The 22,743-nt window shown below is 43.2% G+C and overlaps 1 protein-coding gene across 1 annotated transcript in view; it reads left to right on the top strand.

Annotated features, from left to right (window-relative positions):
• The window catches only part of Mdy (diacylglycerol O-acyltransferase), a 92,541-nt gene that overhangs the window by 16,283 nt on the left and 53,515 nt on the right, over positions 1–22,743 (top strand). Inside the window, exons 3-5 of the mRNA XM_076384216.1 lie at positions 4,082–4,176; positions 16,743–16,795; positions 21,712–21,820. Of these exons, the coding sequence (XP_076240331.1) occupies positions 4,082–4,176; positions 16,743–16,795; positions 21,712–21,820 (257 nt within the window). The remainder of the gene's footprint in view (positions 1–4,081; positions 4,177–16,742; positions 16,796–21,711; positions 21,821–22,743) is intronic.

Here is a 22,743-nt window from a genome sequence, read left to right as displayed (position 1 = left end):
GGGAAACGAAGATGGAAAGTGAAAAAAACAGTTACATTTTATCCGACAAGAAATATCCTTGGACGGTAAGTAAAAAGCTATCGGTTCGCGATAAAATTTCACCAATGTTTCCAGGAGATGTTCCGAGGCTTTATACTCGCAGGAACGATTACATCGGCCACCGTTGAAAATTTTCAGCGATTCGATATCGGAGTTGGACGCGTCGCCGAGAGACGTCCCCGAATCCGTTGTGTCACGTTCATCCCCTGGCGTTCTATTTTGTCCGCGATTTTCGCAAGGATTCACGTCGTGCCGAGAAATAAAACTCGTCCAACGTTCATCCGGATTACACGAGCTATAGTCACGGAGAATTCTCGGTACTGTACCGTTGCTCAGTACTATGGTGCGAGAAATGGCAGTAATGTTTCCGACATTGCGATAGTTCCGCTGAGTTATAGCGCGCAGCATATGAATCTTCGATCCCTATCAGTCGCCTTAATACGCTTGAAGCTGATCGATCATTTGCAGCTTAAAAAACGTTGAAATATCCTTGAGTGGACTTGTGCGGTCTAATGTCTGTAAAAAGGTGGTGGCTGAAATGTGTTTTATTTTCTCTGATCTAAATGAGGAGAATATGAGAAAATGTTATTTACTGTATCGTTTCGTAAGCGGTGCACCTCAAATTTTTGGAATTATATTGCATTTCGTTTTCAAAAAAATTCAATCCGAATTTTAGCTGGTTACGCATGCACTTAAGTACGATTTTAGGTACATGAGAGATACGTGTATTGTTCACGGTATGCGCAGTGAGAGGAACGTTACTACTTTACAGTGGGTAGAGCCAGCCAGTGGTCAGACTGAGTGCTCTCCGCATTCGGTGCATCGCTCAAGTACCTAAAACTATACCTTTGTATGTTCGTATCTGGTCAAAATTTTAACTCAATTTCTTTGAAAATATGTACTTAATATAAAAAACGTTATTTCATATATTATCCCACTGCAATATCGCCTATAGGACATCTTGAGTAGCACTTTAGTTACAATAGCTCTTGGACAACGATTCCTTATTGCTATGAGACTCCTGTAATACTCCCAGGTATTTAGAAGGATTTCAAAACTGTTCCTTGGAGCTTCACCATACTTAGAATAATCGGCTCGCGGTAACACATTTCCATTAACGAGTCGATCATATTACTGTTAGTCGCTGGCACGCTTTTCAATCTAATTGAGTATACCATTGTCAGATGTTTACAGCGAGTTGCATGCGCATTCTGCGAGCACTTTAATCCGATTAACGATACCGCGGGACGTAATTTAAACTGACAGATTGGACGACAAACGCTTGTGAACGGTAATCGGATCGCAGCAATTACACTATGAACTTGAAATTCCATTAGATAATCGCGATCAGATGAAATACGGGTCAGTGGATTACACCCTGTAAACGAGCTTTTAAATCGTATTAATGATGGCACGGACGGCCATATGGGTCACCGATCTTTCCGCTTTGAACGATCGTTTTAAGGTCACCTCGATTGCACAGGACGCTCTCTAGAGTCGGCTTTGTTTCGCTAAAAAACCACGACGCTAATACCCGCGTCGATGTACCGCGTGATCATTTATAGCTCCATCATCGCGAACTATCGAATCATTCGGGTGCGCGATACGTCGAGACGAGGCTGCGTCGCGTCGCCTGGGCCTTGTCCTTAAAAGGAACGATAAAAGTAACAGCGCGAACGTGTTCGCTGGCTGCTGGAACAAGATAAACGCCAACGCCTTGTCATTTATTAATATTTAACAGAGAACCGTTCGCGGTCGCGTTTTTATACCGGAACGTACCATATTGGCGCCGTAACTCTTCCAATCTCAAGTTTCCAAGCCCTCCCTTCTCTTTTCCCCTCTCTCTCTTAGCTACCCCGACTGGGGGCACGACGACCCGTTTCCCGTTCACTCGTCTATCCATCTCCGTTCTTCTTTTCGGTCGACGCGGAATTGGGGATTTTATCGTGACGCTGTATTAACGAACTTCGCCGAGCGAAGAACGGCGCGGATTTAACGGGTGTGCCCGGATCAAAGCGGCTATTCTCGTCGGGGGGAAAGAAATTTAATATCGTTCCCACTCACGCCTTGGACCGATGAGTTTCGATGGCTGCGATATCCCCTCAAGTCCTCGCCGTTCCGGCCGCCTTATCAGGCTTATCTGAAATAAACGGGCCACCGAGTCGACGTGTTTTTGATGGATCCAATAAACCCTTGCGCTCGAAAGGCGTGCTGCAACCTCGGAAATACAGGACCAAACGATTGGAATTTTTGTTTATAAATCTACTTTCGAGACGGAGAGGAAAGGAGACGGTGTAAATACCATCAGGGATAAGCGATCGAATGTTGATCCAATAATCCACTGAATGGATTTTTTCCTTCCTTTATGAAGCGGTTCTTGAATCTGCGTCGGTCTTTTTAGCGCTGGATTTAGACCGCGAAGTGAAAAGGTATTATTTTTCGGGATACAGAGGATTAAAGGCATTAATCCTTTCGCTGTGGACGTGATATATGACGGGTAGAGAAAATAACCACGGATTTGCGAAAACAATAGAAATCTATTGGCTATCTGAAAAGTATTACCGAGAAATAGTACTTGTAAATTGCTCACAAAATAGTAAAACCTTCAGAAAGTAATTGTGATTGACTTAGATACCTACTGTATATTTTTCTTATATTCAGGATTGATCTAAAATCTCCCACAACTCAGGCTTCCTATTTTTCACTCATAACACACCGTGATGAAGGGATTAAACGTCACTCAATAATCTTGAAACGAAGGTTCCAAAGTGATATAGGAAACATATAATTTCCACCAACCATATTTTACAATGAAATGATTTATGCCCTGGTATCGCGATTTAATCAGAGCAACGAGAAGAAAAAGGAACATTAACACGCATTACTTAAACAGAGGTCGCCCGTTAAGCTGTGGCGCGTCGATTTTCGCGCGTCTGCCGGAGTATTTAACAATTCAATCGGCGAAACTGCGCAAAGATATACGCGGTGCCGGCGCGCGGTGATTTACTGGCAAGTAATACAAGGGGATTGCTGTTCCCTTTCGAATCACTTTTGGCTCGCCACCGCATGGAGTGCGGCCGGTAGCTATCAATTATAAACGTTTGATTTTTCCGGCTCGCTCTTCAATTATCGCGCACTGCGTCAACGTGACTGATTGCGTTTGCGTCGGCGAGGGAAAAAGAGGAAAAAGAAAGGGGGTTGGGAGGGAGGAGAGGGAGCGAGCCAGGCGGGGAGAAAACATGAAACGAGCCGACGATCGCGTCCCAATAAATATCCTTTTCAGTCGGTGCCGAACCGCGCCCACTTCAAATACTTTAATTACTTCACCCATAAGCCTCGTTTATCATCGTTAGTCAACGCGTTCGACCAGAAGCCATTAGTGTCGGGTTACCACCTGGATTTTTTATTCCTTTGCCACGAATGTACAGTTCGTTTGTCTTCGTGGACAAGGGTGGTCGTGTGCAACAAACGTTTTCGATGGTTCAGATTGATACGACGATACACGTTAAACCCGCACGGTACAGCGACATAAAAATCAATTACGACAGAGGCGTTCCTTGTTCGAGCGAAATTACCGCGAGGGAGGACAAGGCTCGGGGAACGATGGGAGAAGTATTCTATTATGATTTTCTCGATTACGAGAAAAAACGACTACTCGTTTATCCACAAAATTGCTTCTTGAACGAAGAGAAGGATCATTTCCATTTTCTTCTGAGTCCGTCTCCGCGTTTCTGAAGCGAACGTGGAGCGACGTTTATTATTTACTCCCCGGGAACAAAGGGATCAAGGGATCCGTGACTTTTTGTTCAACCGCCTACCCTTTTTACTCCGCTTCTTTTTTCTATGGCCTCTTGGAGAGCATCGAACACAGACGTTAATAACACCTTTGCCTTTCGACCCGTGTCGTGGCGTAGACACTTGCTTAACACGAGTTGGAGTTATAAAACCAAGGGAGGGAGAGAAGAGAACAATAATAACACACGCAGTCTTTTCCTTCCTGGTTCTAAGCGTTCATATACCTCTCTCTTTTGTTCTGTCGCAGATATGGCATCAGAGTGGATCCGTGGCAATGGTTCCTCTTCTTCAGTGGCAAATACGAAGGCGGTGAGGAACATCCTTCGATCCTGCTCATCATCTGTAAGTCATTTTTCCCTTTTAATATTTCACCACGAAATGTGGATCCATTCTTAAAAAATGAATTTTCGGCTTGCGCTCAGGATCCTACATATTTTCATGAAAATGTGGCTTCTAAAATATTTTAAAGAATAGAATAAAAATGTTTCACAACTTTACGTTTCTCTTTCAAGAATTAAAAGAGCTTTCTCCCAAAGTTCCCAAATTTTTTCTGATGCAACTTTTGTCCGTCTGCATACGAGAGCGGCTCGTTATAAAAAGGTGATATGTCTGAGGAGTACGAGGGTGCTGCTAATTTAAATGTAAAAGTAATTAGCGTGCGCGACGTGCAGGAAGCCAAGGGTGTTCCAAAATAACGTGTACAGTTAATGGCCCCTTGCGGAAGCGCACAATTACTTGTTAAATTTCAAAGATACTCATAATTCTCCGTGGTGCATTTAACGCGGGCCCGCGTCTATTGTAAATGGAAAGTTCAAAGACATACTCGGTCCAGCTCGTAGATAACAGACGACCCGAGGCGTCCAGCTGAATTCAAATTTATCGTTAAACCGTCTAAAGCGTCGCTGAAACTCGACCTTAAAGCGTTGAAATTTAGCGCGACGAAGTTTGGTCGAGCGTATAAATTTTGACGCTCTATCTGCACTGTCCTTGGTCGCAATCTTCCCTCTACGCATCGCCCTTTTACTGCCATGCAGTGGCCTTTGTCATTTCAATTTTCATTCTGAGTTGCGAAAGTGCGTGATTATGTGGGACTCTATGGGGTGACTTATAAACCTGGAAGACATTACAGGTTTAATAACTTATTTATCTCTCGTGCGAATCTCATTTCATTTTCAGAGAAATTGGGGTAGTTTCAGAGTAAAGCCTCGACAGAGGAAACAAAACATAAGTAAATATTTTTTGGAAATACATATGTAGTCGAGTGCTTCGTAAAAATACGAGTACCTTACTCTTTAGATAGTAGCTCTCCTACTACACTCTCTTTACTTTCCTCGACCCAAATTTTGAGAATTGTTAAACACGTAACAATGCCAACTGCGGAACAGTTTTCAAAAAAAATGTACAGTAAAATTTCACAAAAGATTCTTCTCCTTTAACCCAGGAGTCCATTATCATTGACACTGATCTATTTTCCTTTTGTCCAGACCCACCGTATTCTTGGTGCAACTTCTACGAGGAACAAAGAGACCCACGATTAAAACAATTACCCCAGGGACGATCGCTGCTCTTTCACCCCTCTCAATAACACCCATTAACCCGGCGAGTTTGTTGCCGTAATTTATTAACACACCGTGTATTGTCATTAATATCGAGGAACAATCGAGTGCGGAATTCAGGCATCGTTGACTCGCTCGATTAACGGCGCAGCGTTTCAAATGCCCGGTTACAGAATAACTCCGTGCTTAAACAAGCCCCGACACGACAACAAGTAGCAGAGCGAATGACCTACTAAAACCGTTTCCTGTAAGTTGTGCCAATTTCCCGATACTCCTCAACTTTCGAAACTAATTATCCTTGCGATTAGGTTCCGAAATTAATTTCTCCGCGGTAACTTTCTCCCTTTGCACCCTCGCAAAGAACCTGGCTTACCTCGGGTCGAGCCGAGGGTCGTCGCTTCTTGAACACCCCGTGAACACCCTGTGAACACGCTGTTTAAAGTCTCGCTCCGCAGCTGCGCCACGACGGCAGGTTGCACTCGCGTGCAACCCTGGAGATTGCACGGACAGGGTCACCGAGGAATGCGGAGAGGCTGCGAAATACCAGGCGCGAGGGGTAGCTTGCATTATTTACACGTGAAGGAAGGTAATGCTCATAGGGAAGTACGGCTAATAGCGGTCGTATTTTAGAATCTTCGCCGTCCCTGCTCTCGGCCCTTCTTTCCTTACTGCAGGACTTTAACTTCTCTTCCCCGTTTTTATGCCCCTCGTTCGCTGGAGCGAGCGCACCCTCCAACCAGCGCTCCTCATATCCTCGTAGCCACGGTTCTCGCCTAATAATTTTCATGCCGGCTATACGGCACGGCCGGGTCGAGATTGCTTTTTAAACGGCGCTCCAGCCGGATCCGCCGCTCTTCGCGGCTCGCTGTTTCCGCGATTAGGGGATTAATTATTCCGTGGACGGCTCTGAGGCACGAATCGGGCCGGTTTAACGGCCACCCTCGTGATTCATTCGGCCCCGCCGTTGATTAGCAGCCGCCTGACATACTTTCGCCACGGTTTCACTTAGTTGCGGTCTCTAACCTGCTCTCTTTTTCGCAGATTAATTAATTTTCCGCCACGCAGGGAAGTTCGAACGGATCGCGGGCCGAATTCAGTTACGTGTACTGGAAACCGGGGAAATTTCATTGTTGGCTCGTTTCGTTGATACTGTGTCACGATTTAATTTCCCGAAAATGTTTCACTAATTCGACGAAATGATGCGGCAGCGCCGGGGCGGGTTCGACAGCTGCCAGGAATCTGTTTTTCATCGTAAACTGAGGGACTCGTTAATTGCGTACTTTATTGTAGGCGCGTGACAACGTCGTGAGTTATTTCTTGGATTTATTTCTATCGCTTCGGGAAACCTATTTATTTTGTTTTAACTCTGAGAGAGTTGGCAAGTGTTAGTAGGTTTCACGTTCGAAAGTGTTTTTGAACTTCTAATTCACGAATTCGGTTCACTTTGATGTGATTTCACTAAAGACTGAATAGGCATTATGTACTCTCTGTCAGACGTATAATCTCTTTGAAATACCAGCGACGCGATTGCAACAGAAGGAATTTTCGAACACACGTTTTAGTATTAATATGCAGAAAATAACTGAGCCTTACAATCGAAACTGAATTTATTTAACATAAATAATTTTCAAAGCAGAATGAATTCATGTAAATCTCAGTATTAGGGAATAATAATTAACAGCGGAGGAATCTCAAATTGTCAGTAGTACAATCACTACTTTATCGGACATATTCCCAATCAGCTTAGTTTGACAGCTTCAATCAGCCAATCGGTTACGACTTACGTCATTAGTATGCTCCCGTGGAATGATATAAATACAACCCTGCGAACAGCAATTCTTCAGATCCTTTCCTGCCTTCGTCGGGAACGGACCACCCTGGGCACCCTGGGGCTTCAGGGTTCCTTAGATGAGTACCCCTTGAGTGCTTATTCAATGGACACAGGATCTCCTCATCCTTCTGACCCTTTCCACCCCTACATGGAGGTTGTTCTCTGAACCATCCCTCAGAGGATTTTAGTCCTCAGTACCTCTTATCCACTGTGGAGGGGCAAGTGGAGAGAAGGCAGGAGGAAGGAAGAAGGAGGAATAAGAGGTGGGATAGATAGCGAGGGAGGACAAGAAAGGATGAGTTATGCTATAACCCCTATGGAATGTAGAGGAAGTGGAGATTAGGATTAGAGCCTAGAATTTGGGATTGCGATTTTATTCGTGTTTCCTTGGGTGTGAACTCGAGTCTTGCTTCAGTTAAAAGCAAACAACCAATCACAAAAAAGAGACATGTATTTTGCTCTCGTAATTACATCAAGAGAACTCCCTCAAGAATGTTTCAAGAAACAAAACTACAGTCCCTATGGCGACGGTATGAAAAGAATAATTGAGTTCCGCCGAAAATCTCGAAATAATAAAACTGTCTTCAGTGGTATATCCTTTTCTTTGGGCTCACATATTCCGGTAGTGGAAACTGTGAAACTTTAACTTGGCGAAAAAGGTAAAGGAAAACAGACGCACTTTCGCGGCACTCCACCCTTGCATTTCTCTCTGCGGAAGTGCTCCTCCTCGGGCCACCTATATCGTCGCGTCCGTTTGGCGGCTTTGCGGAAGTTTCGCTGCGACAAGTTCTGGGAAACTTAAACTTAACTGTAACTCAATGGGCGCAGTACTCGTGTGACGTAACGAGTCAGAAGCAAGAGCGGAAGGGTGCAACGAGCAGCCAGCTTACGAGCTCTTGTAACCTCGCCTTCAAATAATTCTAAATTGAGAAAGCAATTGATTCATTATACAGCAGGGTGTTACACGTTTTGTAACTAACTAAACTATCTACTCAGCAACTATTCATTATTTAATACACAAAGTGCATGTCTATCAATTTGCATCATTAGATACATCAAGTTCCAATTGTCTAAACGATCCTAAAATTTCTCAACCCCCAAATTGATACCCAAATATAGTTTCCAATATAGGTTTTTAAATTAAGCGAAATTGACACATGATAATGCTGGCACGGCTCGAGCAAATCTGGAAGACACGGCTAAATGAAGAAAGACAAATTGCTGTTCGAAATCAATAATCCGTCCTCGATGTTCGTATCCATCGGAAGCGTAGGTGGGCGAGTAACCTAGATTCGCGTAGAGAGCAACGTTATCGAGAACAATCCGTGCGCGAAAAATCCAAGTAATTATCAGCGATATCAGCCACTTCGGGCAGATTTTTACCGTAACCAGCTGGGATTAGCGGCGGGGATGCTCTCGCGTCCCGGAATACGGGTCATTGAAATTTAGTTTCGGCAGTGGCTGGAGGATGGTTGAAATCCGGTCGTGTGACCGCGAAAGCGCTATTAGCAGCCGAAAGTTGCAGCCGCGGAAGCGGCTATTGAAAGGGAATTCGGGGGCTTTTTCTCATTCCGTAATGATCGCTTCACCGGCCTATGAAACAGTCGCGGAAAGTTGAAATCTATTCTCGCTACGTGGGAAGCTCGGTTCAGTCGGGAGGGATCGTTTTCAATCGAGTCACGATTTAATCGCGAGCAACTTTCACGGGTGGAGGGGCGGGGGTGGCGGCGAGGGAAGACAAAAAACCGGCCAGATATCTCCAGTAATTCTTCGCCCAGCCACCGTTGCAAACTTTCCACTGGCTTTGCTGTAATTGACGCGGATATTAAAATTTTCGGCTTGGCGCGAAGTAGTTCGAACAAAAGGGCATAATAAAATCCATCCTCGGCCACGGAGAGGGGTAACAAAAAACCGCAACGCCAATATTGGTGAACCTAACTCGCCGGTTCTGCAGCCGATTTTATTCCCTCGCAGTGATGAAAGAGCACCGATGGCGGGTTCGCGTTATATAAATCGTTCCCTCGCACTTACACTGGCGGAGGTGGAAACGTGGCGACTGAGACCAGTGGCTCAACGCGAGGCGAACACACGGGGCCCATGAGGCTGCAAAAGGGAGGGGCTGCGTTTCGCGGATCCACGTTATGAATTACTTAATCCAGTGGCTGTGCGTGAGCCAGGCTATAATAATCGAATTAAATGCGAGATTGCGCCTGCGGAAAGCCCTTCACGCGTCCGCCATCTGCGCATCCGGTTTAGTGCTTGTCGTGCATGAGGCGTCTAGCTAAATACCAAGATTATCAGCCACGCTTGTCGACTTTGCATTACACAATCGATCGACGACCTAGGTAGACGTAGAAGTGCGCTTGGTCGAATGATTTATTGGCATTGTTAAGTTGACAGGGTGATTGCTGTGGGGATGTCGCCAATAAATTTGGGTGCTTCACGATTTTCCTGTTTTTTCGGTTATCTTTTCTATTCTGTCGTATTTTGTCCAAGTTTTGCATGTTAGTAGCCATTCGTTACTGTAAAAGAGGGAAGTGTTAAAGAACTTTATTGAAACTTCTGTAAAAAGAACAGGATCATTTTCTAGTGCACAGGTGACAAATGTCTCGACAATTACTTACTTATACCTGAAGCATAAAAGGGTGAAATAATTTTTGTAGAGCTCGAATAGTTTTCAACACCCTTCCAGAGCTCGTTAAACTAACTTTGTAACTTAATGCATGGATTGCTGGCAAAACCAGGGGAGAATTAAAAAGCATAGGGTCGGTGTGTGTAAAGTAACGATTACATTGCTCTCGATTTACATAATACCACGTAAACGAGAAGGGTCGATTGAAGTTTGTCCCGCACGAGAGCCCATCGAAAGTTTGCAGATTACATTGCATGTCTTCAATCCGACCATTTCTATGGTGTTAGCATGCGTTTAATGGCACCGACAGAACCCAGGGTATATTACACGTACGTCTTTGCTTTTGCTGTAGTTTGTGTGCTGCTGCAAAGGGAAGCCTTAATTAGTACTCATAATTATTCGTAATTAGCGCTCGGCACCCCGCGGTTTAGGGGTACTCGTGAAGCTCTTCCGGTTGACGGTGACGTCGCCCCTTGCGATAGAAAGAAAAAGGGGGGAGGAGAGGAAACGCGGAAAAGGAAACTGCCAACTGAAAATCGTTGCTTTCACTCCTCGTCTCTCGAGCTCAACCGAGTATTTATACGGAATGTTTAGAAAGCTTTTACTAATTTATTACGCAGGATGGTCTGTTATTGGGCGTAGAAGCATATGTGGGATCATACCCCATGAAAGCACTCACTTAAAACATGGAGTATGTTTTTACGGATGAGCTTCTTGTTGAAAATTAATTTTATCTCATAAATCTATTTTATTTCTGTACCCATTTATAAAATGTAAATGCTGTCATTCATACATTTGAACATCGTGTTATAATTCGAGAAAAACAAACTAAAAATATTGAGATCTGCAAAGAAAGCTGAACGTAAAATTCTGTTTGTAAAATTGTATGTTTCACGGGTTTCCAAATCATTGGATAAATATGTGCAGGGTTATTCCATATAAAAGTATGAGAGTAGCAAACATATTTCCGTATCATTTATTGTTGATTTTCCATTTTGTACAGTTTATATTTTACACATATTTTGGTTTGGGCTGACGTTGTGTGAAGTTTAAATAAAGCTAATAAATAAATATCTGGCTGGCAGTATGTACTCTTCAAATTAACATACTGTTTCAATTATTGTATCTGTGTTTTCAGTAAATTCTCGAAATCAAGATTTTTTCTGTATTCAGACTTAACTCTCTAACAGCTAGTGTATCGCTCTCTTTAGTCCCGACCCCTTTTCAGTTCTATTCTTCTTCATATATCCTTCTTCATATTTGAATAGCGGCTTTTGCGAACTTATGCGACTTTAACCCACCGCTTTTCCCGTCTCGCTTTCGTGGAACCAGTCGAGAGAGATTTATACACACAATTTAGAAGCTTCACTCGATATCAAATCCTGAGATCGCGCGATCATCCACAGGATGAAGACATTCCTAATCGTGGTTATCGATAACCAAGTGATGATATTCGTGTCAGCTTGTCGCGAAAACGACAATTTTCCTCTGTTGTATTTGCACCCATCATTATTGAGTGTAAACCACTGGATAATAAATTCCACCGAGATGGAAACTGAAATAGTTGTCGATGTCACTGGGAATTATATATATTCCAGTGTACAGGAATTATTCAAATGAGCGCACTGCATTATTAACAATATCGTTGCAAAATTATAATCTGCTCAATGAAATCCCGAAAGAAACAACGTTATCACCGGGACATAAACGAAAATTCACTGGCTTCCTACCGTCCCGAGATCTCCCTTATTTCATCAAAGTTTTATTAAAAACGAAGGAACGTTGCCAACTCAATGTCTGAATATAATTAAAATTTGCCTCCTCGGATTTGATCTTATCCCGGGACGCCCTCCGTCGTTGTCGTTCCCGACAGCTGTGCTCGCGCCATCTCGGTCGACGGTTTTTCACGAGACGCGTCCGTAACTAACCGTCCTCGTGGTTATCGTCATGTCCTCTTCTCCACGAACGCGTTCCACGACTCGAGACACTCGAGAAGATAGAAGAGACTCGCCGAGGAAAAAGTAAAAGTCTTAATTAGCGGCTGAGATCCGAGAGGTGCTCAAGAGTGGAGGTCGATTACCCTCGAGCTTCCGGATACCACTGCTCATCTCGTCTCTGTCTCTCCCTGGAGAACAAATTTCTCTCGTCTCCAGTCCTCCCCCTTCCCCTCGAGTAGCCCCCTTTCCGCCGTTTCCAATGAATTCCCTGAAAAATTTGATCTCGTTAATGTGACTCGGTCGGCTGGTCACGCGGCAAACTACCGTGACTCATTCGGAAATTTGCGAAAAAGACCTCTGATGCCGGAAACGTTTAAGAGCTCGACTCGATCATTATTAGCTGCTTCGCGATGATTTTCTACGCTCATCCGTATTTACGTTCAAGTTCTGCCAAGTTTTTATTGCCACGATCGTGGCATTCATTCAGCTCAATCCGAGCTTGATTTATGCACAGTGGTCGGACTTAAGTGCTCGATGCTAATCGATACAAGATCGTAATTTACGCGACAATGTCGATAGCATCGATTAGATATCGTTAGGCTCGGTATTTATGCACGGTAATAACTGCTACGTTCCGTCATTGAGATATCATTTTTTCCTCTCTAGCGTGGTTTTATTTAACTGCCCTGTAAAGTGATAGGGGACGGGGGCGTTTTGTTGGCACGTAAATTTTCATACCTCCGTTTACCATCTATTGCAATTACTCATTAAAATGACCAGCGAAACGTATTTATGGTCGGCGGATTTTTCGCAGCGTATAAAATTTGATTTTATTAACGTCGTAACACGCGAAAACAAAAGCAGCATGCGGTCCACCAGCAACCAAATTGTAGGCGTAAACACCGCATCGGCGATATTGTAATCAATTTCACGTTACCGTCACACAACATTTAATCGGGGCCAAGCGTAGCGCCGTCGACATATTTGACGCGTTTACCGCGCAAACGGCCAGCAAAAGCGGAGCCATTTCGGTCAAATAAAATCGAAAGAGATCAAAGAAAACTGACACGCGTACACGGGCTCGATTTTGCGTCGCAAACGTTATTCAAATACGTTATCGGTCGCCTCGCGAGCCGATGACATTTTGTCGTCTGTCCTCTTTTCGTCCGCGTCGTTCGTCAAAGGCTATTTTTTTATTTAATTCATTTTATCGTGGCAAATGCGAGCCCCGATAACGCGACCTCTTCCTTTGCACGCGCCCCTTTGTTTCCTCGGCCCGCTCTGCCACTCACCCTCTACCTCCTCCGCTTTCGCTTCCTTCTTTTATTCGTTCTCGCGACGATGCGACGAAGATGCCTCTTCGTTCGCGCGAAAAAACGGCCGTATTTCCACGGCGAAAGGGGTTCCATTAATATCTATTAGCAAGCCGTGCTCGACGTCAGTTGGATTTGTTCTTTCTCCTTTCTTCCCTCCGTCGCTTCTATCGCGTCGAGGAGAGTCAATGATAAAAAGGGCCACCCACGGAACGAGGGATTCCGACGTATTCTGAAATATGAGGAATCATTCGTTTTCATTAAGTTACGGAGATTGAAATGGCGATACGTCAGTGCCATTCAGCTGGCCGATACGTACTCCGAATCGTTGATATATCCACTGACCAAGATCACTAAGATCTCATCTGATTTCAATTAGGCTGTTACTCAAATTTTTAAACAAGCGAATAATTTTAATTACTTAGCAGTACTTTAAAAATGATTGTCCCTGTCTTCTGAAAAGCGGATATTGGTATATCTATTCGATTTGACGAGCTGCACAAACTGATGAAGATCCAGTAAAAGTGGAATATTGCACTTATAAAGCTTCTTTCGTAAAACTAGTTCACAGTGAACAATTTTATAAATGCGTTGGCACAAGGAGTATTGTTACCCACATTGGCACAGGGAATTTGACGAGTTCCAAAGCCTGCATGTGAATGGGAACAATGATACAGCTTTTTCAGGTCGAAGTATGCAGTTTTAACAAATTCAACAATTTTGCATGAGAACGGAATTTCTCGTTTTTCTGACAGACGCATTCAATTCGGCGAAACAGAGGGTACGCTATTTATCGTGTCAATTGATTGCTATAGTGCTATAATTAGTGGACTTTTCTGGCTGCTGTTCGCTAAATGCTACACATTTGATTCGTCGATCAAGTTCTATTTGTCTTCCATCGTCCCGGGCGTACGTGCGTGTAATTCAACGCAGTGAAAGCGCGCAACTTCGCATCGGTAGGGTTGGAAAAATGTTCGAAACTCTCGTAAAACGCGTTCGAATTCAAAGAGGCCGTAATTAGTCGACGTGAACACGTGTTGGCCATGATGAAACAATCGTAGCCTTTTTTCGTGTGCTTTTTTTCCCCCGCGAGCGAGCTCGAATTTCTTTCTAACCGAAACGCTGGTAACGTCTATCAACGAAACATTTTCGACGCGATGGTGAAAGACCGTTAGAAGCTTCAGCTGTTCGGGCACGGTCGTGATGTTGAATTCAGTTGAGTGAAATTCAGTGTCAATGAGATGGGAAACTAAAGACTATTGGAATGTTCAATGGTTTGTTTTAACACGGTAAACTTCTATTTAAGTATAGAATTTTTTAGTATTTTTAACGTAGAACGAAGTTTTTTCTTCTTATTAGTAGTATTGGACGTCTGTATGAAGTTCCGAACAACAAGGTTTTTATGAGTTGCACAGCGACTCCGTTTTATTCGATTCATCATGGCAGAGTATGCCAGACAAGCGTATCAGCGGAGAGAACTATTTCGATCACTATGCAGATGACTAATCGGAAATCGACGGAAGTTTAACCGGAATAGTACCCGTCGCCCCGTTCTCCCTTGTCGGTTATGCGCTTTTTCAATTTCCAAACGTCACTTCTTTGACGTTTGCTGCTAGTTCTGGCGTGAATTCGATCGCGGACGATATTACGTCAACGTCGACTTGTGCATAAAATGGATGGAAATTCTGCGCTGTGCAGTAACCTTCTCATTTCCTTCTTGAAACTTCCTAATTATTTCTAATTTCTTCTTAATTAATTCATATTTTCCCCTAACTCTAAGATTGCACTGTGGAAGATGTTTAAATACTCTCTGGAGAAGAATCAGATAACTGTCAAATTATGAAGTCGGAACTTCTTTCTCGATGGATTCGTCATTTAATAGTATACTCTATTAACTGAGTGTTGATACAACCGACAAACGAGACTAAGATGTCATTCCATAGGTACACAGAGTTGAAATTTCGATCGAAGTTTGCAAATAAGATGAATAAACAAATCATTTATTTATAAGAAAATATTTATTCTCATAAGATATGTTTGATAATTTACATTTTATGAGAAAGTAATTGTTTTATTTCGATCAACAAAATTGGAAAATCTCTATTCTAATTACCCTTGATATACTATTAATTACAAGTACTGTTCCCGAAAGGTTCAGCAAAAATTACAGAAAAAAGACGGCTACCAACAGCAAGTTAAAAAATCGTTATTCAAGCTTTAACTGATCTCTGTCTAAAGTGCTTGAAATTGACATGCATGATAATAGTATTGTTTATTTGAATTACAATAAAACGTTTTCCGTTTAAACAATCCTGTTAATATTCTGAACATAACGAGTGCCTTTTATTTTTAAACGTATTCGAGAGTTGTGACCCGTTTCTCGACGAGGATACCGTGGCTCCCAATTTCGCGAGTTTGCCTATCGTACGGTTGCATCTCTTAAACTTATTTAAGTTTCGCCATATTTTATCTTGGGGGACGGACGATACTTCGAAGAATACGGGGACGAAACGCTTGAAATGAAATCGTACCACTGTACCTGCGCTGTCGTACGGTTGTCTGCGTGGAATCCCGCGTAATCTGCCGAAGTGTCTTGGCCCCGTTGGCTTCTGAAAACAGTTTAAGGAATGATAAAGGGAGGAGCATGGAATGAAATTCCGTGGTTCTACAGATGTTCCGATCCTGATTCATTCCTGCGTGGATTCGAACTCGAACCTCAAGGAGGAAAGATACGAATTTAAGCTCCTTCGAAAAATTGTATTTTCTAGAATTTTCAAGAACGTCCCATGCTTTTTATTGTAGATTCCTTTATATTTGAAAATCAGGAGAAAAACATAACAGTCGAAAAGTAAAAAAGTGAGTAAACATAAAAGAAATGTAATAGACTCTATTAAAAAAACAGCGGCATTGGTCACACTACGACTATAAGTAGATGTAGCCCGTCTATGGACAGACAGGCATAACTACATATACTATGTTGAAAAAAAAATTTTTTTCAGTTAATTCTTGTAATCTGCATATGATATACGTATACAGGAGTAAGAAGTAAACAATTGATCTGTGAATGGAATTTGCATTTTTATTTATTTGCAACTAATGAGCGATGCGGTAGAATGCTATCGTTTCCTCTGCCTCGGTTCTTCGCGTTAACTCGCAAGTACACGATGTCCAATCGAACTTTCGTTTTGTAACAAGTGCTATTTTGGCTGATTTATCGGTGAGTCGCTTTCGTCGTTGGTAGCACGGTATCGGTTTTCCCCTCTATGCCTCCCTTCCTTTTTTCGTTATCCCTTCTAACCATTCGAGCGAGACCCTCGATCACCAGCAACGTTTATCCTCACTGTATAGCCTTTCCCGTGCCTCTACGATCCTCTTTCTTCATCCACGTATTTCCTCTTTCTCAGTTTCGTTCACTTCCCTCGCTCTTTCGATTGCTTCTATAACATCGCATTGTATGACAGACCTTTGTCACTTGCTCTCCGTGCCGCAAACGTTTGGGTGACTGACTCTTTCCGCGGGTCCTGTCATTTCGAGGGACCAAAAAACGGCCAGCGAGCGGCCGCTGGTAAATCGACAAATATTCGCTCGCTCGGCCACTCGGTGAAAATCGGTTAATTATTCTTTTTTTCGCTGTTCCAGATTCTACCGTGCCCGTGGGCCTCTGCTTGCTGATCGAGAAAGGATTGTCAGTGGTGAGTAATCCTTCCAATATCCCTCTCGACCGTGGCACATTGAAGAGAGAAACACGGCGCTGTGCGCTAATACAAATGACGCGGGATTCGTCCGTGAGGATATTAAAAAACTTTCTCCCACGTCAGCGTAGTAATATTTGTACATTTTTCTCCGCGGCTGTACACCGGACACACGTAAAGTATAAAAAAGTGAATCGGGCAAACAGTGTCAAAAAGAGACTGACAACGCGGGGGATGTTAAGGGGATACTGCAGGAAAGTTGGAAAAATATTTTTCACCTTTTTTCTCTGGCGCGTATTTTTTTCCGTTTTCCTTGCAAGAAGCGCGCGCTCAGCCACGACTAAACTAAACTAATAATAATATCCCGAGCACATGGCGTCGCTAGAGGAAACTTTACAGGACCGCGGGCAAAAATGGCAAACGAGGACGACGAACGGTGACGACGACGGACGGGGTCGTCACGTTTTTCTCGTATCGCTAGCCGCGCTGCCTCCGTTTCGGAAGCGGCTTTTACATTGCGTATCGCTGAAACTGTCGATTCCATGTCACCACTTGTACCGATCGACACGGAATGTTAACGCACGCCTCATTCCTCTTTATTTTTCCAGCAAATAGCCACGCGCTGCTCGAATGCTCTCGATACTGCCGCCCGAGCGAGCACGGTGATAATTGTCGCGATACGATCCTTGGAGAGAAATTCTGCTTCTAATTTCTCTTGCTTCTCGATAGAGACGTTCGTATCGTTAAACGAACAGATGCAATTATTTTAGTTCCGAAGCTACACGTTTTATAGGAGACCTCTCTTTAAACGCTTTATTGTGGGACATAATTTTTCTGCTATTGAAATAGCAACTGTTATTGGAATTCTGTCTGACCACCGCGATCCAGTTCTACTTTTGAATCTTGACATTTAATTAACTCTATGCATTAAAGTAAACTACGCGAGGCTTCCAAATAGCTAGAGCTGCATTTAAGTCACTTCGAAGTTCCAGTCCAAACAAATTGGAAATCGAACTAATTCGAAACAGCCCGTCCGATTGAGTTACATAGTCAGGACTGGGTGATCAGATGAAGTTTACAGAGCGGGAACCTAAAATTCAACCATTCTATTGAAATTCCTTTTAACTCTAAAGCCTAGTTTTAATTGAATCTAATGGGAAAATAACTTGCCTCGCGCGGAACTTCTTGTTTTGATCCAGATCCGGATAAATTCTACATTCATTCGGGTCTCGTACCTCAGAACAAACTTTATAAAGTGAGAGCTTGTTGATTATTCGGCCCGAGCGGTTCGTATAATATTAAATGAACATGGGAAGGGAAGAGCCAAAAGCCGTTCTCCGACATGTAGCAGAAGCAAAATCGACGTCAATTAAACATCCACTCCGCTCGAGGGGTCTTCTGTATCCTATGCTACGAATCCAAAATTAACGTGAATCTATTTGACTTATAAATTCTCTTGAAAAATACGGGCCGAGTCGTGGAATTAAAATAAGTGATATTTCTTTAATTGTACGTATCACATATATGCCAATAAAAGGTACATTTAAGAACCACTGAACGTGCACGTCAGCGCCAGAGTTCTCGTAAAATCTAATCCTGGGAAACGAAGAGTTTGATGAGCAACTAAGTCGGGATCATAGACGTGCCTTATGCCAGATAAGCACAGTAGTATTTTTCTATTTGCCGAGAGAGGACACAGTCGCTCGTCGTCATACGGGGCTTTATCTGCCTTAGTCGATAATAAGGAGTTTAACGCGGAATCTAGCGTACCCCTCTTATCGGAGCGCTATAAAGATGGTCGTCTAGTCGATCGATGAAATGCGCGCTACAGTTTGATGATCGGCGTACCGTGACGATCATGTTGCAAGGCTTGGCTCGCCTCTACGTCGACGCGAATTAGCGATGCTCTGGCTAACGTCTATATACGTTATATGTATATCGTATATCCCCCCAGCGGTGACGCAAATACACGTCTGCCGCGCGGTATCGTGTTAGCGTAAACATTGCTCGCGCTGACTCCGTTCCACGGGGACCATTGCGTGCTCTGTTCATTGATCAGCCCCACAGAGATCTACGTTTCTGTGCCCTGACTTCTCGCGAGCCTATACAAAATTGCCTACGCGACCTTTTCATCCGATTGTTGAGCTCCATTCGCTTGGATTTCGTTTCGATTCCTTCCGATAGGATATTTACTGGAGACGTCTCTGTCTCTTTAGAAACGATCCCAACGAAATGAACCATTATGCCGGCGTGATCTTCTCTTGGCGAGAGTGAATCTTCGAGAAAATATAAAATCTGAAACAGAATTTTTTGGAACATGTGGTTTTAGAGAAAAATTCATATGAAGATGTGGTTGATGCAAAGAGTTGACTAATATGATTGTCTGATCAACACTAGCTATTTCTACTTAGGTATTGGAATAGTCCAATCTAAAAGTAGAAATAATGTATTCTCTTCCTACGAACGTCCCATGTATTTCTGTTACAGAAAGATTATTAATTTTTAATCAAAGTTTCTTTGAAATTTCCCTGAAATAGAAACCAAAGAATGTAAGAAAAATGTTATTCTGTCATTTGAGTTATATGTCCATTTATTATGTTTAACCGCCATACCAAGTAGAACGAATAAGTCATAGTCAGACACTGTCTACTTTGTTCTCGTATTTAACTTCTCTCGTATTATTATTAATCTTCGAAATTAATTTACTAGGCAGAAGGTTGTCCGAAAGAAAAAAAGGTTATTTCACATTTTCAGTTCATTTTCATAGAGTATGCTATACCTCGTTTGGTCGTCCCACGAATCACATCCTATTCTACATACGACGTATAAGTTTTGTACGGTTGCGTGATTTAATTTAATTTTGTCGTACAAAATTGGCGAAACGGGTAACAGGATGTTCGTTCGCGGATGATATATTTTAACCTGTAATTAGTATGTTACGCAGAGTCGCGGCGGTCGAAATTACATTCTTTTGATAGCTAATTTCGAGATTGCTCCAAACAACGACGGCACCAGTCGCGGTGAACTTGATGATTAGCATACCCTGATTAATTGTCGTCCACTAATCGAGCAATAATTCGGCTAATGACGACCGCGTGATTATAACGTCGTATGAATAATTCGACGATACGAATAATCGTCGGGTATATGCATAATACATGAGGAATTAATCCATAAAACTAACGCGAATCGAGCGCCAGCACGGTCGCCCGCCGCGACTTTCAATCCGCCGCGCATCCGGTATCAATTTCCGCCGATCCTTCTCTCAGCGAGCGCCACGGGCAACGTATCGCGCGTATAATATGACAAGGGAGAAGCGCGAGAATGAAAGGGTGGAAAAATGCGGGAAGGAGATTGAAGCGTCGTACTAATTAAAATGCAAATGGCTGCATTTTATTAACGTCGAGAGAGGCGAACGTGTCGTAAGTAATGTCATGGTTTTACGCTCCGGTATCGACGTGGCTTTTACCATCCCTGATTATACCGATAGATCCATCTGTCTCGATTAACATGTCCTGCTAATTCGATCAGCCAGAATTTCATTTCCTGCTAATCCCTTTCTGTCCCGTATTCGTTCGACGAGGCGATCAAAGGCTCGTCGCCAGAGAATTATTATGCCCGTCTCGGTGCCTCTTCCGTTTCTCCGCTTTGTTCGTGAAGACGGAACGACGACGCCGAGCGGCGTGGAGACTCTGTTGCTCGGTCGTGCACGCGTGCTTGAATGTTTCAGCTGCGCAATTTGTCGGACTTCGTTTGAAATTCATGGTATTCTTTTGTCTGGATGTAATTAGGTCAAGCGCTTCGTAAATATTTGCTCTGGTGTACCGGTTGCTGTCGGTTTAGTTGGGAAATGGACAAACGGTTCTTTCAGCCCTCTGGCGGCATAGGGCTCGTCGATCATTCGAACCATTCAAATCGAAATTTGAAGGATTGACGATCGAAATGTGGAAAGTTATCGAAGTTTTTCATATGAACTTTTTGTGACGTGTTTATACATATAAAATGTATTGCATTATGTAAATGTGTACAAGTAAACACTTGATGAACTTTTTTGTCCCTATTTCTATTCATATTCTAACAACGGATGTTAAGAGCCACTGACGGAAATTGTAATGCAGAAACGTGCCACAGAATATTTCACAGGGGATGGAAATGTTCCAGCGTGTTTGTTTTTTCCCCGTACCACGTGATTCTATCGTGGAATCGTGCGCTCACACGCGATACTTTATACCAAATGACTTGTTTGAATAATTAACACTCCCTATCTACCTGTGTTTAATTTTTTATTGAACTTTGTGCGTGGGACACGCGCGATAGCTGTCAGTGATCTTCCAAGGGTCGAGACGACGCGTGATATTTTTTCATTTTGCCCCTCTCACAAAATTAGACATTAGATGTAAAAATATCCTACGTCATTTGTATCAATGGATACGTGGGTTTACAGTCACACAGACTACATAAAGAAAAGGATAGAACCAGACGACAGAGAAGCAACTATCGAAAATTTATTGCAAACTTAACGCGGTTCTCTGCAACCACGTTGAACGAGCTCCCCTTTAATTCTCCGGTCCATCGCGTTACCGTAGCACCATATTTAAATAACCGACCCTCGTAGCAAGAACGTTTCGTTTTGTATTGAATTTCGCAACAGACACAGCCGGATACGGGGCCTCCGCCATGGATAATAAACGACTTTCGGTAGTTCCATGGACTGCATTTCAACCTTCGTATTTTGAGAAGCTCACCGTTCTCCGCTTCCAGGGATCCCCCTCAGCCCTCTGCCATCCCCTCGTTCCGAGGGTGCCGCGTTTCCCGTTCCCATGTCCCGTTCATGTGCCACGCGCGCGCGTGTTCTCTCCCTTCCTCAGCGAGGCAACTTCCGCTCGTAACTTGTACCTCTCTATTTTGTGCCGCAGGATATCATAGCTCACGGACCAGGAATGGTGTTCCACGTCGTAAACCTCATCGTGATGGTACTGATGCCGATGGTGGTCATCCACGTGAAGGATTCCGGATTCAGTCTGTGTAAGCGCCATTTTACGTATCATTTCACGCGCCACGATTCCATCCATGCCCATGGCCGCGAGCGATACCGCGCGTCTCAGCCACCTATTGGGATGATATATGCCAACTGGCGAACAATGCCGCGGTAATGTCTTTTCAGCTTGCCAGCGGAATCAATGGTACATCGACCTCTATTCGATGTTGCCATTAATGTTTATCATTCCGCGGGATTTTCGCGAGCTAAACTGACATCGCTATTTCGTGGGGCTTTATCGGTTCTTTGAGTCAATTTAAGACTACCTTACACTCAATTTCAAATTACATTTTCTTGATATGAGTATTGATTATTGACTTGCGAAAATTTTGTGAAAATTTTAGTGTCTGCTGAAAGTACCATTACATGACAATTTATTTGTAGGAGGATTAATTGAAAATTTTTTTGATACTCTATTTAACATTTGCACAGAGTACTATAGATTCTGTCGTTTTAAAGTCTCAGTGCTCGAATATTCTTGCAGTAATGACGCAAACAGCCGATAAAGTTATCACCGTGTGTTAATAACGTGCAACATTTGTCATTTTATGCGCATAAAATATGCCATATTATTTTTAAATTATCAGCATGTTTTTCACATTGTAACGCCCGATCGCGATTGCTACCAACCGCATGCATAAGATTCAAAGAATATAACTTTTCAATCTCTCTCCCCCGTGCAGCACATAATGCTAAACTGTCTATCCTAATGAAATTTTATAGCATTCCGTAAATTTTGAATGTCACCCCTCTTTTCGCGCGAAATTGCTGTCTACCGAGCTGTTTAATTATCGAAACCCTATCGTACGGCGCCGGTTGCGGACGGCATTTAATTCGCCGGTACGAAGAATGCCATTAACGCGAGTCCAACCGTGGCTTTTTAAATTTTTTAATTAACTGGTCGCGAGTG

The sequence above is a fragment of the Calliopsis andreniformis genome, chromosome 9, assembly GCF_051401765.1.
Source record: "Calliopsis andreniformis isolate RMS-2024a chromosome 9, iyCalAndr_principal, whole genome shotgun sequence".
Lineage (NCBI taxonomy): Eukaryota > Metazoa > Arthropoda > Insecta > Hymenoptera > Andrenidae > Calliopsis > Calliopsis andreniformis.
This window is presented reverse-complemented; position numbering and strand designations above follow the sequence as displayed.